The 13541-nt window shown below is 51.3% G+C and overlaps 5 protein-coding genes across 5 annotated transcripts; 2 read left to right on the top strand and 3 right to left on the bottom strand.

Annotated features, from left to right (window-relative positions):
* Positions 1-79: 79 nt before the first annotated feature.
* On the top strand, positions 80-1423 carry Malapachy_1270 (peptidase cysteine trypsin-like protein; the record flags this gene model as incomplete). The annotated part of the gene is made up of 3 exons (XM_018135775.1): positions 80-670; positions 697-1357; positions 1389-1423. The coding sequence occupies 3 exons, from the start codon at positions 80-82 to the stop codon at positions 1421-1423; spliced, it is 1287 nt and encodes a 428-aa protein (XP_017992633.1).
* A 46-nt stretch (positions 1424-1469) lies between these two features.
* Malapachy_1263 (hypothetical protein) lies at positions 1470-2010 on the bottom strand (the record flags this gene model as incomplete). Its single annotated transcript, XM_018135768.1, has 2 exons — positions 1470-1727; positions 1756-2010. The coding sequence occupies 2 exons, from the start codon at positions 2008-2010 to the stop codon at positions 1470-1472; spliced, it is 513 nt and encodes a 170-aa protein (XP_017992581.1).
* A 138-nt stretch (positions 2011-2148) lies between these two features.
* On the bottom strand, positions 2149-3038 carry Malapachy_1235 (lipoyl transferase; the record flags this gene model as incomplete). The annotated part of the gene is made up of 3 exons (XM_018135742.1): positions 2149-2158; positions 2194-2597; positions 2628-3038. The coding sequence occupies 3 exons, from the start codon at positions 3036-3038 to the stop codon at positions 2149-2151; spliced, it is 825 nt and encodes a 274-aa protein (XP_017992188.1).
* A 201-nt stretch (positions 3039-3239) lies between these two features.
* Positions 3240-10811, bottom strand: Malapachy_1227 (hypothetical protein; the record flags this gene model as incomplete). The annotated part of the gene is made up of 1 exon (XM_018135734.1): positions 3240-10811. The coding sequence occupies one exon, from the start codon at positions 10809-10811 to the stop codon at positions 3240-3242; it is 7572 nt and encodes a 2523-aa protein (XP_017992129.1).
* A 383-nt stretch (positions 10812-11194) lies between these two features.
* Positions 11195-13515, top strand: Malapachy_1244 (chromatin remodeling complex subunit; the record flags this gene model as incomplete). The annotated part of the gene is made up of 4 exons (XM_018135751.1): positions 11195-11315; positions 11352-11557; positions 11585-11901; positions 11928-13515. 4 exons carry the CDS (start codon positions 11195-11197, stop codon positions 13513-13515), a joined length of 2232 nt encoding a protein of 743 aa, XP_017992685.1.
* Positions 13516-13541: the final 26 nt, after the last annotated feature.

Below are 13541 nucleotides of genomic sequence, written 5' to 3'. Positions count from 1 at the left end.
ACCACGCAGCCCTGAGAAAGAAGAAGATGCCAACGTATTGGCCCATATTGTAAAGGGAAAATCAACACAGAATACACACATGCCTCAAAAAGCGGATATTGAGCGAGTGAAAAATCTTGCTACCGGGGATGCCCGCCGCTCTGTGCCATTGCCCGATACAGCGTCTATGCTCGTTAAGCGTCTCAATGATGCTATGAACTACTGGGACGAAAATCCTGACGTGTACCATATGGCCTCTGAAAACAAGAATATCGAGCAACACCACACAGTTGACCACCCGTCATCCGCTTTTAGTGCTATGGAGCGGTATTTGATCTCCGCATCACGTCAAATTCTTAACATGGGAAAAAGGAGCTCATCACCCGCAGATTTCCAGCATATACAGTCATGCATGGATGCTTCTGTGAATGAACAACTGGATATTGAGTTACCTTACGAATCTGTTCCCAAACCTGAGCGTCGTGTGGCCTTAACGAACGCTAAAAGTGCACCTGACGATATCAATACAGCCTTAGACGACGGTGTTCTGCTCTTATGCTACATTGAATTCTCAGAACTCGGAAAGGAAAAAATCAGTATATGCTCTGGTTTTGCTGTTCAAGGTGGCGATAAGTTGGCAAGTACGGATACGGAGGCGAGTGGGCCTATCATTGTATCTTGTGCTCATACGGTATGTTACGATCTAACTAATCACAGCTGGAATCTGTTATGCAGAACTATGTTAAGCCAAAAGGCTCTTCTGCAGATAATGAGAGTATTGTACTTGCCATGACGCGTTTGGGTCATATTTACCCTGTCCATACTCTACTGAGTTATCTACCTGGCCAAGATTTATCGCTTTTTCAACTGAGCCCTAACGCTTACAGCTTTGATCTGGACTCTTTTCAAGTAACACCTTTGCATGATACGAGTATGAGAACACTACCCGTATCTCCGTACCCAGCAGTCATCAACACCGAGCTCTCTGTCAGCTCTTTTGGTGGTTGGGTTCCTGATGCTACCGCTGGCTCTTTTTCGATTAAAGAGGGCCTGACCCAACATGATGTTGTCCGAAACCGATGGGCTCATGCCAAGCTTACTGGCTACCGTGATCCAATTGGGCGTCAAGCGGAAACTGGAACTTATGATGAGCTGGCTCAACTCGACTTTCAACTGGACTGGGATTCCGAGGAAACGCCGGAATCACTTCGCGAAGCTGCAATGCGGTCAACGGCGGTATTCCCTATTCCCGGCTCTTCGGGAGGGCCTGTAGTGGACATCCACTCTGGCTGTGTTGTTGGTGTAGTACGCGGCCAGCGGTCTAGCGAGTTGGGCGATGTTCGTGGCGACGCTGTACCAGCCGAAAAGATTTTTGAATGTACGTACGAAAACGATCTCACACGCTCTAGTCTTTGCCCTTCCCGGTTTGGGAAAGCGTAAGTAGTATAGAAGATGGTATTTAAATTGATTGCCGAATTTATGAACAAGTATTAAATGGCCTTCTTGTTCATCGTAGGGCCGGCGGTAGGGTCCGACGGTGCCACTACGACAGGGGACGACGGCTTGGCCACGCCGGCCGAGGACCAGAGGCTCGATACGCGGTTTTTCAGCGAGTGTGTCCATGAAGGCGGGATGGTCTTGTCTGGCGTCTGCACTGGCTCCTCCGTTGCAACAATGCTGTCGATGTCACTCTTTGCATCAGGAATGACACGGAAGCTCTCCAGGTCTGAGAAGTCATCTTGTTCCACCTGTATTGTTAGTAACAAGCCCACATACCATCATGATAGAGTATGCATATACTCCGCCGACAAATGAGGCCAAGGCAAGGAATGTCAGTGCATTCCGCACAGCGTATGGCTTACGGGCGCGCAAGTAGCCCTGCGAGTTTTCATAACCGCGGGGATGATACGTGTGTTGTGCCTTATTGATGATGCGATAGTTTTCATCTAGGCAGATACATGTAGGCTTGAAAGCGGCAGTATGAAGAAGGCGCACAGCTGATGATGGCGTAGATAGCGATCGCCACACCATTATGACAATTCGCAGCCAAAGTTCGGCGACGTAGCCGCGCAGCGGTCGGTCCAGACGCACAATCCCTCCACTTGCATCAGGAAGTTTACACGCTATGAAATCTACGTTAGGACGACTCTCTGTCCTTCTACCATGACGTTAGACAACACTAGCATATCCGAAGACCTGTTAGTAGACTCATACTGAATGAATGCATCGTCCGCATCTTCCATGGAGCGGCCCATTGTCAAGCCAAATTCGTCAGCGGCGATACAGGCCACATCGTGCAGAGATAATGTAGATGAACGGCCCAACTTAAGCAGTTGTTCATCAATGCTTGTGAGCTGCACATCGGGAAGCCCACATGCTACTACTTTTCTGAAACCCTCCAGCGCCTCGTTGTGAACGTTCAACCCAAACCCATGGGACGTCACACGATGGCGTACCTGAACACCAATGGAGGCGATTTTGCGTGTCGGATCAGTCCAGACACCAGTATACTTTGAGTCTTCTGAGGGAGATTCAATGGTGGGAACATTGATCTCCTTTCGCGATAGGACATTGCGTAAAAAAGTCTGCATCTTGGCCACGTAGCACCTAGTGGAAAGCTAAACGTAAGTTGAGCTCAAAATACGTACATTCATAAGACAGAGATCAAGAATGGGGTATCCCACAAGCTGTCCAGGCCCATGATACGTCAGTAGGCCGCCACGCTTTGTTTGGAAAATATCAACATGCGGGGCTGCGAGTATAGCACCCATCGCAGCCTGATCACTTCGCCGTCCTAGTGTGTAGACAGGTGTATGTTCTAACAGTAAAAGGACATCAGTCTGTGCCACATCAAGATGCCGCTGCATCTCTGGTGACAAGCCATGTCGGTTTTGCTCATGCACTGGGATAGCGGCTTCACGAAGAACAGCACGTGCTTTAGCACGTCGGTTAACCAAATGCTCCTGGAGTTGCAAACCGATACCATACGGGACTCGGTAAGGTATATGACACACTTTCACAGGTCGAAGTGCCTTTTGTACGACGCTAGCACAACTCATGGGGGAGGCTGTGGTGAAGAACCCCAGGGGGGGCACCAGGCTTAGTCGCCCCATCGCACGGCCTCCACTCAGACCCCATTAAATGTGAACCAACAAAACAAGTCTTTGCATTATACAAACTCAAAGAGGACTATGACAGGAACAGATGATGAATAGCATAGAAATGCTACATGAGGAATGTTTGATATGGTTGATGATGGTTTATGTGCTGAAGATGCCGCCCAAGAAACCGCCGCCTTGGCTGCTACTAGGCTTAGATGCTTGCGCAGCACTCTGCTTCCCATTGTTACCACCGTCCGACTTAGCATTGCCACCTTGGTTTTGAGCCTGTGGTTTAGACTGTTGGGGCACTGCTGCAGATGATGGCTTTTGCGACGCCTGACCTCCGGTGGGCGCAGCTTGCGGCTTACTCGACGCAGCAGAGCTAGTTTGCTTCAACTGTGTCGAACCCGAGCTGGAAGCGGCGCCGGACGAGGCAGCAGCACTCGACGTAGCATTGCTCTTACAGCCAGCAATGTTCAGGAAATCAATGGGTATGAATTGTTCGACACCACAAATCATGTCCTTGAAGCCATTGTCGACCAGTTGGCCTACACCGCCAGCACCAATAGACTTCATACCTTGTGCAAAGCGGGCTTTGTCTTGGTTCGACATCTTGCCCATACCCTTAGTAATACCGTCAATTAGGTCTGAGACTTGAGTCACATTGACCAAAACGATATCACCCAGTGATAGTGCGTATGTTGTATCGACATCAAATTCATTCAGTTTGAGACCTGGTAGGACATAACCATTAGAACCACCTAGACGAGCAATTAACTGGTTGTACACGTCCACATTATGGCCAATAAGGCCAAGTGAGCCAATTAGGCCTTGTACAAGCAACACATTGTGGATCTTGTTACACAGTTTTATACCAGGATCCACTTTCGTGGCACGCGCGGCAGGGACAAGACATCCTTTTATATTTTGCTCGTGGAAAGCGGCCATAACTGGGGAACTCTCGGTGCTAGGGGTTTGTCGCGCTTCATCGAGGACATCAAGAACCTCCAAGTCAATGGGCATATCGTTTTTAAAGGTCAGCTGAATCGTGATGAAAGGACGGCCACCAGGACCGGAGAACGACGTGAGGAGATCGATAAAGTTGTCGATTCGGACAAGCTCACGTACACCAAGACCTGGTAGCACACTGTTGACCACGAGCTTTTCCAAGCCAGGAATCAAAGGAGCAAATGGCGACATTGGTGGTTTGGCATTCGGAATACCCTTGATCACCACGGGCGTATTTATCGGCTCTGTTTTGGTGCCTTGGTATGGCACGGGCTGCACATATTGCTGAATCAGCTGTTGTGCCACAGTATCGTTCGGATTATTCGGCTGGTACCGGAAAACAGCTTGAAGATGGTTCTGACCAGGGATCAGAGTTTGCTCCCCCAGCAGAGCACGTCCAGTGTACACATCCTTGTAAAAGGAAGGGAGCGCCATACCATAGGTGTGGATTGTAATGTTGCTTGGGTTATTCATGTTCAAGATGATCGAGTTGTCCGCATAATCCTTCGTAGCCGATTTGGCATCAACACGCTCCACCTTGGCCGAGCCGCCGAAGTTGTTGAAGCCGGCCTGACTCGTCGTCACATTGAAAGGAATACCTTGAATGGGAATATTACCGATCACCATTTGACCCACCAGGCTTGCGGCACCATGCAAGCCAAAACTGACACGCTTCATGTTTACCAGGTCACCAAACAGCGAGGTAAAGGAATCGCGGTTTACTGCGGTGAGACGGTAGTTGTAAAACGACACAGTGAGTGGCTGCTTGTCCGTAGGGCCATGTGATGTGCCGGCACTATCCTTGATCATGGGCACCTGAAGACGCGCTGCGTCTGCGCCTTTGTAGTTCATGTATACGTCCATGGCTGTCTTAAGTGGTTTCAAACTGAAACGGAACGGATTCGCAAATGTAGCCACAGTCTGGTTCGAACTGATCGGAGGTGCCCACGTATCTTCCGGCTTCATCATTGTCACAAACAGATCCACAATCGTGATCGAGTACACGATCTGGAAAATGCGACCTGGCAAGATGACATTCAGCGTCAGGGTCTTGAACGCATCAGACAACCACTTCACTGGCTTATTGCCGTTTTCTTTCGTGATAACATTGTCACCCCGAATCTGAAGGGTCGTGTTCAGGCCTTGCAAGTATCGCGAGAACATGTCACCAGTAATGTTGGTCGCATGATCGCCTTTCTTTTCCGTAATAAAGCCGTGAAGCATCGTATGCGTCACGCTATGCGCAGCCATGAACAGGTTAGTCGCACCGGCCGGACCAATGTACAAGTTCTTGTAGTAAATCTTGAAATTGGCCGTTTCCAGATTCATACCCAGACTGGCCGGACTCGGGATATCCGAGCCTGATACAATCTTGAGGGAGTTTGAAGTCTCGCCAGGAATGTCGAACGACGTAATGCTTACACCCGGCAAACCATTGAATGCATCAAAGTACAGATCTTTAGAAATCTTCACATTGTCAAAGATAATGTTCAAGGAGCGCACACGTAGCTTATCTGTGTGAATAGTCCATTTGAAGCTCTTTTCGTGCAAGATTGCCTTGGTATACTCCGTAAAGCCCTTCTGATCGGTGATCTTCAGCTTACCAGGTGTAATGTAGTTCGGCACACCAACATCAGCGAATGAGCACACTGGCGGCAGGTCGATCTTCGCAATCTGTTTGCCTTCCCAGGTGACAATAACACCTTCAGGGAACTCAATCTGTGCATCAAATGGACCAGCGTTCAGTAGATGACCCTGCATGTGCAAATCGAAGCCATCGTCACGTACATTGGTCACATTGACCGTTTGGAAGGCCAGTGTCGCGTCATCCACAATGTTCTGCACAATAGGCGCACCCACAGGACCAATCAGGTACAGTGCCGTTCGATCTGTGTCTGCCGGTACAGGCTCCTGCACAATGTTCAGACCTGTCTCGTAGTCATCCAGCTTCGTCGTAGTCTTTGCCTGCAGCTTGACCTTGAGGCCACGGAGCAAGCTAAACACAGCGCCAAACACATCGAATTGGTGACCCGAGTGACAGGACGGCGGATTGTCGTCAGGGTATGGCTTTACCGTTGTGTCGGTGTTCGACATGGCCATGACTTTATCGAATTGCGGCTTAAGAGGGCCCAAGTCCGTGCCAGTCGCCGCCGCCGCTGCCTCAATAAAGTTGATGAGATGTTTGGGACGCAGATCCATCTTGATCGGCAGTGTACGCGAGGTAATAGTCGTGTGGCCAGGCGCCGAAATAGGGTTCTTGCCGAGGTCCTGATTAATGTTACCGAGGAAAATGCCTTCGTACGATGCATCGGCATTCAGCTTGACCAGGTTGATCGATGCTGTGAACGGATTGCGCAGCTGGAACGAAGCTTCCGCCGTAGAGGTCTGCGCAATGTTCTTGGGAATGACCAAGCGCGCCTCAATAATCAGCAACTGGTGCAGCGGCGGAATGACGGTCGAGAGACTAATACCAGCAAGAGCCTCCTTCAGCGACGCAATGTCGGTCGTGCTGCGCGAGCCCTGGATAATCGTCGTCGAGGGAATGCCCTGCACATAGTTCTCCAGCATGACTTGGCCTGTCGCCTTGTTCTCGCTGCCCTGCGGCGAATAGTGCACATCCGTCGGTACTACGTTCTCACCAGGGTGAATCACCAGGCCCTTGATGTTCGCCGAGCCAATAGAGTGATCACGGAAGTTGAGGCCAAACGATACATCGCCAGTGCCGACCGTCAAGTGCGACGGATTCCACATGTGTGCATTGACCTTGATGAGCAAGTAGTTCTTGTAGCCATGGAACACATCCAAGTCCGACACAGTGGCAGGTCGCGCATTCAGGTTCTGTAGACCTAGCAGCGATGTCTGCACGTCGAAGGGAATGTCAGAAATCGTCACATAGCCCGCGGCCGTGTTGGCCTTCGCATTGGCCGAGCCATGCAAGCCAAACTTGACACAAGCGTCACGTGTCGTTGTCGCCAAGAAGTTGGAGAAGCCATTATGGGCTCCTCCATAAGCTTGCATACGCACGTTAGAGAACTCCAGCGTCATAATACGTGCTTGTACGTCCGTCACAGCGTGCGAATAGGGCACGTTGAGCGAAGCCACATCCTTGTTCTGGAATCGCTCCTTAAACAGACCACCAGCCTCGCGAATATCCAGAGGGAAAGCGAACGGAAGGTAGAAGGGTGCTTGAGTGTTGTTGGAGCTAGACAATGGTGCCCATTCATGTTGCTTGTCAAACATGAGTGTCATCTGACTAATGTCAATCGACTTGATGACATTAAAGTGCTTTGCCGGCAGCTTGGTCTTGATATTCAGCACCTTGATACCCTCGTTGAGCCACTTGACATCAGGTGGACCAGCGTACTCGCCATGAATCTCCACAGGAATCTCGAGGCCATGTGTGACATCCGTGAATGTTTGCGAGAGCACATCAAGGCCATGGCCACCGGCTTGGTACTGCAGACGACCAGCCAGAGGCAGGTTCGTCTCTGCCAACGCATTCATCGTGAAAGGCTGTGCAGCCGCACTGGGACCCAGGTTGGTGCCGTTGCGCCATACCGATACACCGAAACGAGACAGTTGCACACCCACCTGCGCAGGGTTCACAATCTTAGATTGTGCTGTAAGGTGAATACCTCCGGCCGGGTCATTATATGGCAGATCATAGTCCAAGACAGTCACATCGTTCTTCAGCTGGTTCATACCTGTGAGGATGACCGTCTTCGAGATGGAAATGCCGCCAGTATCAATACCAAGCGCAGACACAGTCAAGTTCTCGCCAGCAATATTCCACACAAAGCTGGGTTGTAGCACCATGAACTTGGTAAACTCGGTCAAGGCATCTACATCCTTCACGGCAAAGTCAGCCTGGACATTAAGTGTGGCACCCTCCTCGGCCACCACAGGAATATCAGGCATGCTGATTTGACCGAGCACCTTGTTGTTCCACGTAAGCTGCAAACCGTTCGGGAACTTGATTACAGCGTCAAACGGACCTGAGTTACGGATCGCACCCTGTAGCTGCGTCGTGAACGACATAGGTTGCGGGTTGATAATCGTAACGCGTGACACCTCTAGAATGGAGCCATCGACAATCTTCTGCACAATAGGCTTGGCTAGCACTGGCAAGAGAAGATGCAATGTTTGGTCAACTTTAAGTGGCACATTCGTTTGCACAAACGTCATGTCTGATGTGTAGTCGCCAATGTGCGTCGTAGACATAATGCTCAAATCTGACGTGGCATTTGCAAATGCCTTATCGACAAAGTCAGCAATATTGAAGCCAGTATACTTGTTTGTCTTGCGACGCTCCAGCATGTGCGTCTCCACCATCGGCTCCTCCAGAAACGATCGGCGAGTAATCTTAGCAGTTTGGCCAATGGTCGGCGAGTACGTGTATCCACCGACTTCTTGCACAATGCCATCCAGTGGCGCGAGATTCAGACCAGCTTGCGCGGCATACGCACGCACCAGCGCAAACATGTCCGGTGGATAGAGGTTCATGTGCAGATCCACGGCAGGCGACTGAGATACAGCCTTGCCCTTGGATAAAAAGTCCAGATCAGTATCGACGGACGCCACATAGAGACCAAAGGCTGTAACATTTGTGACAATGTGCGAGATGCGGATGTCAGCTGTGAAGGGGTTGCTCAGCCCAACAACGGCATGGGCCACATCGTCCTTAATACCAGTAGTAGGCAGGACTTCGAGCGATGCAGACTGCACAAGCTGCGTCTGCAGACCAGGCAGTGTAGTATTCACACGCACAGCCGAGAACGCAGGTACCAGCGAGTCAATAGGTGTCGACCCTTCGAAGCCACTAATGTTCAAAGGCGTATCCAAACCAGACACATATCGGTTGATTGTTTCGTAACCGTATGGACTCGCCTTGGGGTTGAAGTGGGAAATTGTCGAAAGCGTGTTGTTACCGATGGCCAGCTTCATATTCGGAATGAGTGCATCACCTACCACGTCATGGTTAACCATGAGCAGCGTCACATTGCCGACATCCAGGTTTACGTTCGACGGGTTGTAAATCGAAGTGTTGACATTCAAAGTTAGCGCTTCCTGCGTACCACCCATCACATCCACGCCGAGAATCAAGGTCGGGTACTGCGTTAGCCCTTGCAGACCCAGTAGACCACTCTCCACAGTGAAGCGAATACCGTCCAGCAGAATACGACCCACAGGCGTATCTGTAAGCGCACTCGACGTACCATTAAAGAGCTTCGGCACTTGCTTTGAGAACGTAAACTCCTTCTGGAACATCTCAAACTCACGACGCGCGTCATCCGATTGGTACGGTAGTGTCATAGGACTGGGACGCAGCGTCAAGTAGAGCGTCGCCTCCATTTGACCAGCCGACACAATATTCAGCTCTGTCTCAGCATTCGACATAACACCATTCACTGTTGCCACCGGCTTCATGTCTGCCTCGTTGACAATGGTAATTTCGTTCTTGGTAGAAATCACTGTCAGTGGGAAACCAAATGGCAGACCCATCTCGGCACTGAGACTGTCCGACGAGGCAGTCGGCGAGTAGGGATCGCCACCTGGTGGGTATGTTAGGTTGAACTGCTTGATAATGATACTCTTAATAGGGTTGATGGGAATGGGCGACTGGAACGGCACCTGGATCGTAAGTGCCTTGATACCAGCCGACAGCCAAGACGGCGTGTCTTGACCGATCATCTTGACCTCACGACCTTTAGCGATAGTCGGCGTCGCTTCACCGTTAATGTACCGAGTCATCAGCACACCGAGCTTGTTCAGCTCGTCTGTGTTGTTGGTATGCGGCACCAGATGACCGCTCAGAGTAACATAGTTCTCGCCAGATGTCATGTTGACACCATACGATGTACCAGGACCCAGGTATACATCTTCATAGTACAGGTCAAGACTCAAATCACCCAGCTGGATACCAAAAGGCGAGGGATTGTTCATACCCGTAAACGCCTGGTACGTGATACCGCCCGCAGGATCGGCACCAGGCAACTTGAAATCTAAGATCTTGACATCCTGCATATTGTTCATACCCTTGAAGACGACATCCTTGACCATCTTTAGATTTTTAAAGGTAGGCAAGAAGCCAAACGCCTCAATGTGCACACTGTGGCATCGCAGTCGCCAAGTGAACTCTGGCTGTGTAATCATGAACTCAGTAAACTTGGTGAATGCAGGAAGATCAGAAATGTTGAAGCGGGTGTACTGGTTGATACGACCGTGACCAGCCGCAATACCGATACGGTCTAGTGGGAAATGGCCAAGGATCTTCTCCTCCATACCATTCCCGTTCTCATCAGGGGGTGTCATCCACATCACTTCGACCGGTTCACGAAAGTATAAGTGAGCAGGGAACACACCCGCCTTCTTCACTTGACCTAGCATGGTCAGGTAAAAGTGATCGTCGGTAGGACGTGTAATATTCGATTCATAAATATGCATGACCGAGACAGCGATCGTATGGTTAGCCACACCCCATAGAATGGGAACACAGATTAACGCCAAGTTAACGATAGCGAAAATCGGCAGCAATACAAACGTTAGGATCATCAACTTGGATGAGAAAATTTTCTTGGCATATGGTGTTCTTTGGGCCGCCAAAAAACCGATAGGCTTACCGGGCTGGTGCATATAGCCAGCGGGAGAGTGCCCTGATTCTGCACCTGAATCATAGGCAGGGAGACGGCGACGAACGCCGCCTTCCCAAGAGTCCTTCTCCATCGCGATTAGACCAGGGTACAACCGTCTGTAGCGGCAGTCGGTGAGGTCAAAAAAAGGATTGCCTGTGGGCCTTTTGGGGTCACAGGACGCTGCTTGATTTTCACGACGTGTGGGGCAAGCATCGCGCCAATTAGAAACCCAAGCTGCAGCTCCGGCTAATATTCCTTGAGGCTCGCATTTTTATTGCAGCCCCACATCGCCCCCCCGCATTCCGAAAAGCGTCTGCGCACGAAAGCGTGCATGTGCCCTAGCCTTCGTAGATGACGTTACGAGGCCGGCCGAAGCCACGTGGTACGACGTGATGTCGTCGCGCCTCGCACTGGGCCACTGCATCAGCACTACCTGCGCTTGGGACATACGTTGGCATTGAAAGGGTCGTGGCTATGACATTCCGTCCTGCCCTCACTGTCACAGAATGGCCGTCTGTGCGTCCAACGGAGTCGCAGAGCCATTATAGGGACTCTGTGCATTGGACAGAGCATGCGCCTTTGCTGATTGATAATGGTACGTGTCAAGCGATTCAATGATGCGAGCACACAGGCTCTTCGGAACTTCGTGCAGGATTCGCCACAAGCACGCTCGACGAGCCAATGTATGTATATGACAATATTGTATCGCGGTTCCGGGATCGGAAACGCGGTAGCAATGTGGTTCTGTGTGGAACAGACTGCTACGTCGACGCTCAAGCACGTGGTAACATCAAGAGCCCCTTCGATGGCGATGTCGTGTGCGGTTTCGATACCATGGTACGTGGACCTGAACCTTATATCTAGGAATACATGCTGGACTATACATTTATGAAGCTCGGCATTGATACGGATCGTATTGACCATCCGATGTTAATGACGGAAACACTGTGCAACCCCGAGTACAGTCGCAGTCGTACGTATGGAGAAACGCTAACCAAAGAAATGAACGAGCTGCTTTTTGAGGCGTACAACGTGCCTTCAGTGAATTACGGTCTGGACTCACTGTTTTCCGCGTACGCGAACGATGTGCGAGAAGACGGCTTGATTGTTTCTGCTGGCCGCACCACGACAACCATTGTGCCGCTCGTCAAAGGTGTGGGGAAGTTGGACAACGCTAAACGGTATGTACGTCATCTGCTTACGATAGCCTATCATGGGGCGGCGTACCAGCCACAGATTTCTTGCTGAAGTTGCTTCAGCTCAAGTATCCGACATGCCCCCAAAAAATCACGGCGTTTGAAACGCAGTCGATGCTGGAAGAGTTGTGTTACGTTTCGTCAGACTACGATGCGGAGATTCGTTCGTTCCAAAACCCAGACAACCTGGCGAACGTGGATCGTGTAGTGCAGTTGCCGTACTCCGCGCCGGAACCCAAAGAAAAGACGCAAGAAGAGCTGGAGAAGATTGCCGAGCGCAAGCGGGCAGCGGGTCAGCGATTGCAAGAGCAGACGCGACTTATGCGGCAGGAGAAAGCGCTGCGGAACGAGAACGACTTGAAGTACTATACCCTACTGCGTGAATGGAAAGACAAAGAGGCTCCTGACGCTTACTTGGCCCGGCTAGAGAGCGAAGGCTTTGACTCGGAACAGGAGTTTGAAAAGACATGGAAACGTCTCGATACAGCTGTGCGGAAGAACAGGGCTGAGGAATTGGGCGAGCAGTTTGAGGAGGAGAAGAAAGAGCCCGAGTTCCCGCTCGTCGATGTGCCTGACGCGGAGCTGGACGAGGAAGGCGTGAAAGAAAAGCGCCGACAACGTCTTCTCAAGGCGGGGTACGAAGCTCGTCAGCGAGCTCGTGCAGAAAAAGAAGAAGAGAAGCGATTGCAAGCCGAAAAGGAAGAGAAAGAGCGGCAAGAGCAGCGCGAAAACCCCACTGCGTGGCTGCAAAAAGTGCGTGCGCAGTATGACCAGGTTTTGCAGCGGATTCGCGACCGCAAGCGCATGCGTGAAATGCTGCCGAATCGCAAGAGCGCGGCTGCCCAGCAGCGTATGAAGAGTATTACGGCACTGGCGAGTGAGCAGGACTCGACTTCGTCCGGATCGCAGCGCCGCCGTAAGCGTGGCAACGACGAAGATACGTTTGGTGCAGACGATAATGACTGGGCTGTGTACCGTACCATCAACGACGCGGCGAACGAGGAAGAGGATGCGCAGGATCATGAGACCCTGGCCGAGCTGGAGCAGAAGCTCCTTGAGTTTGACGAAGCATTTTCCGAGGAGCATACGTATGCCGCAATGCTAGTACGCAAGACGAAGCTGACCAACACATTCCTGCGTGGGTATGAACCCAAATGGGATCCGGACGATGCCATCCAGTTCCACCAGCTGCATTTGAATGTCGAGCGTATCCGTGTGCCCGAAATCAGCTGGCAGCCGATCATCGCCGGGATTGATCAGGCGGGCGTAGGCGAGTTGAGCCGGCATGTGCTGCAGTCGATGGAAGCCGTGGACCGTGATCGCATGATTCGACATGTGCTTGTCACGGGCCGCTACGCCCAGCTGCCCGGCTTTGATACACGCTTGCAGAGTGTCCTGCGGTCGTATCTACCACCGCAAGCGCCACTGCAAGTGCGCCGCGCACGGCATGCACGCTTCGATCCATGGCTCGGTATGCGGCAGTGGGTGCAGGACCAAGCGGAGACGTTCCGTGCCACGTCTGTGTCTCGCGCTGACTACGAAGAGAAAGGCGCTGGGTGGTTCCAGGAGCATGCGCTGTCCGCAGCATGGCGTGCGTAGTATATAGAGAAGCCCACTTTTAGACC

Source organism: Malassezia pachydermatis (genome assembly GCF_001278385.1).
Source record: "Malassezia pachydermatis strain CBS 1879 chromosome Unknown scaffold3, whole genome shotgun sequence".
NCBI lineage: Eukaryota > Fungi > Basidiomycota > Malasseziomycetes > Malasseziales > Malasseziaceae > Malassezia > Malassezia pachydermatis.
Note: the sequence above shows the minus strand (reverse complement) of the source record. Positions and strands in the feature narration are given on the sequence as shown.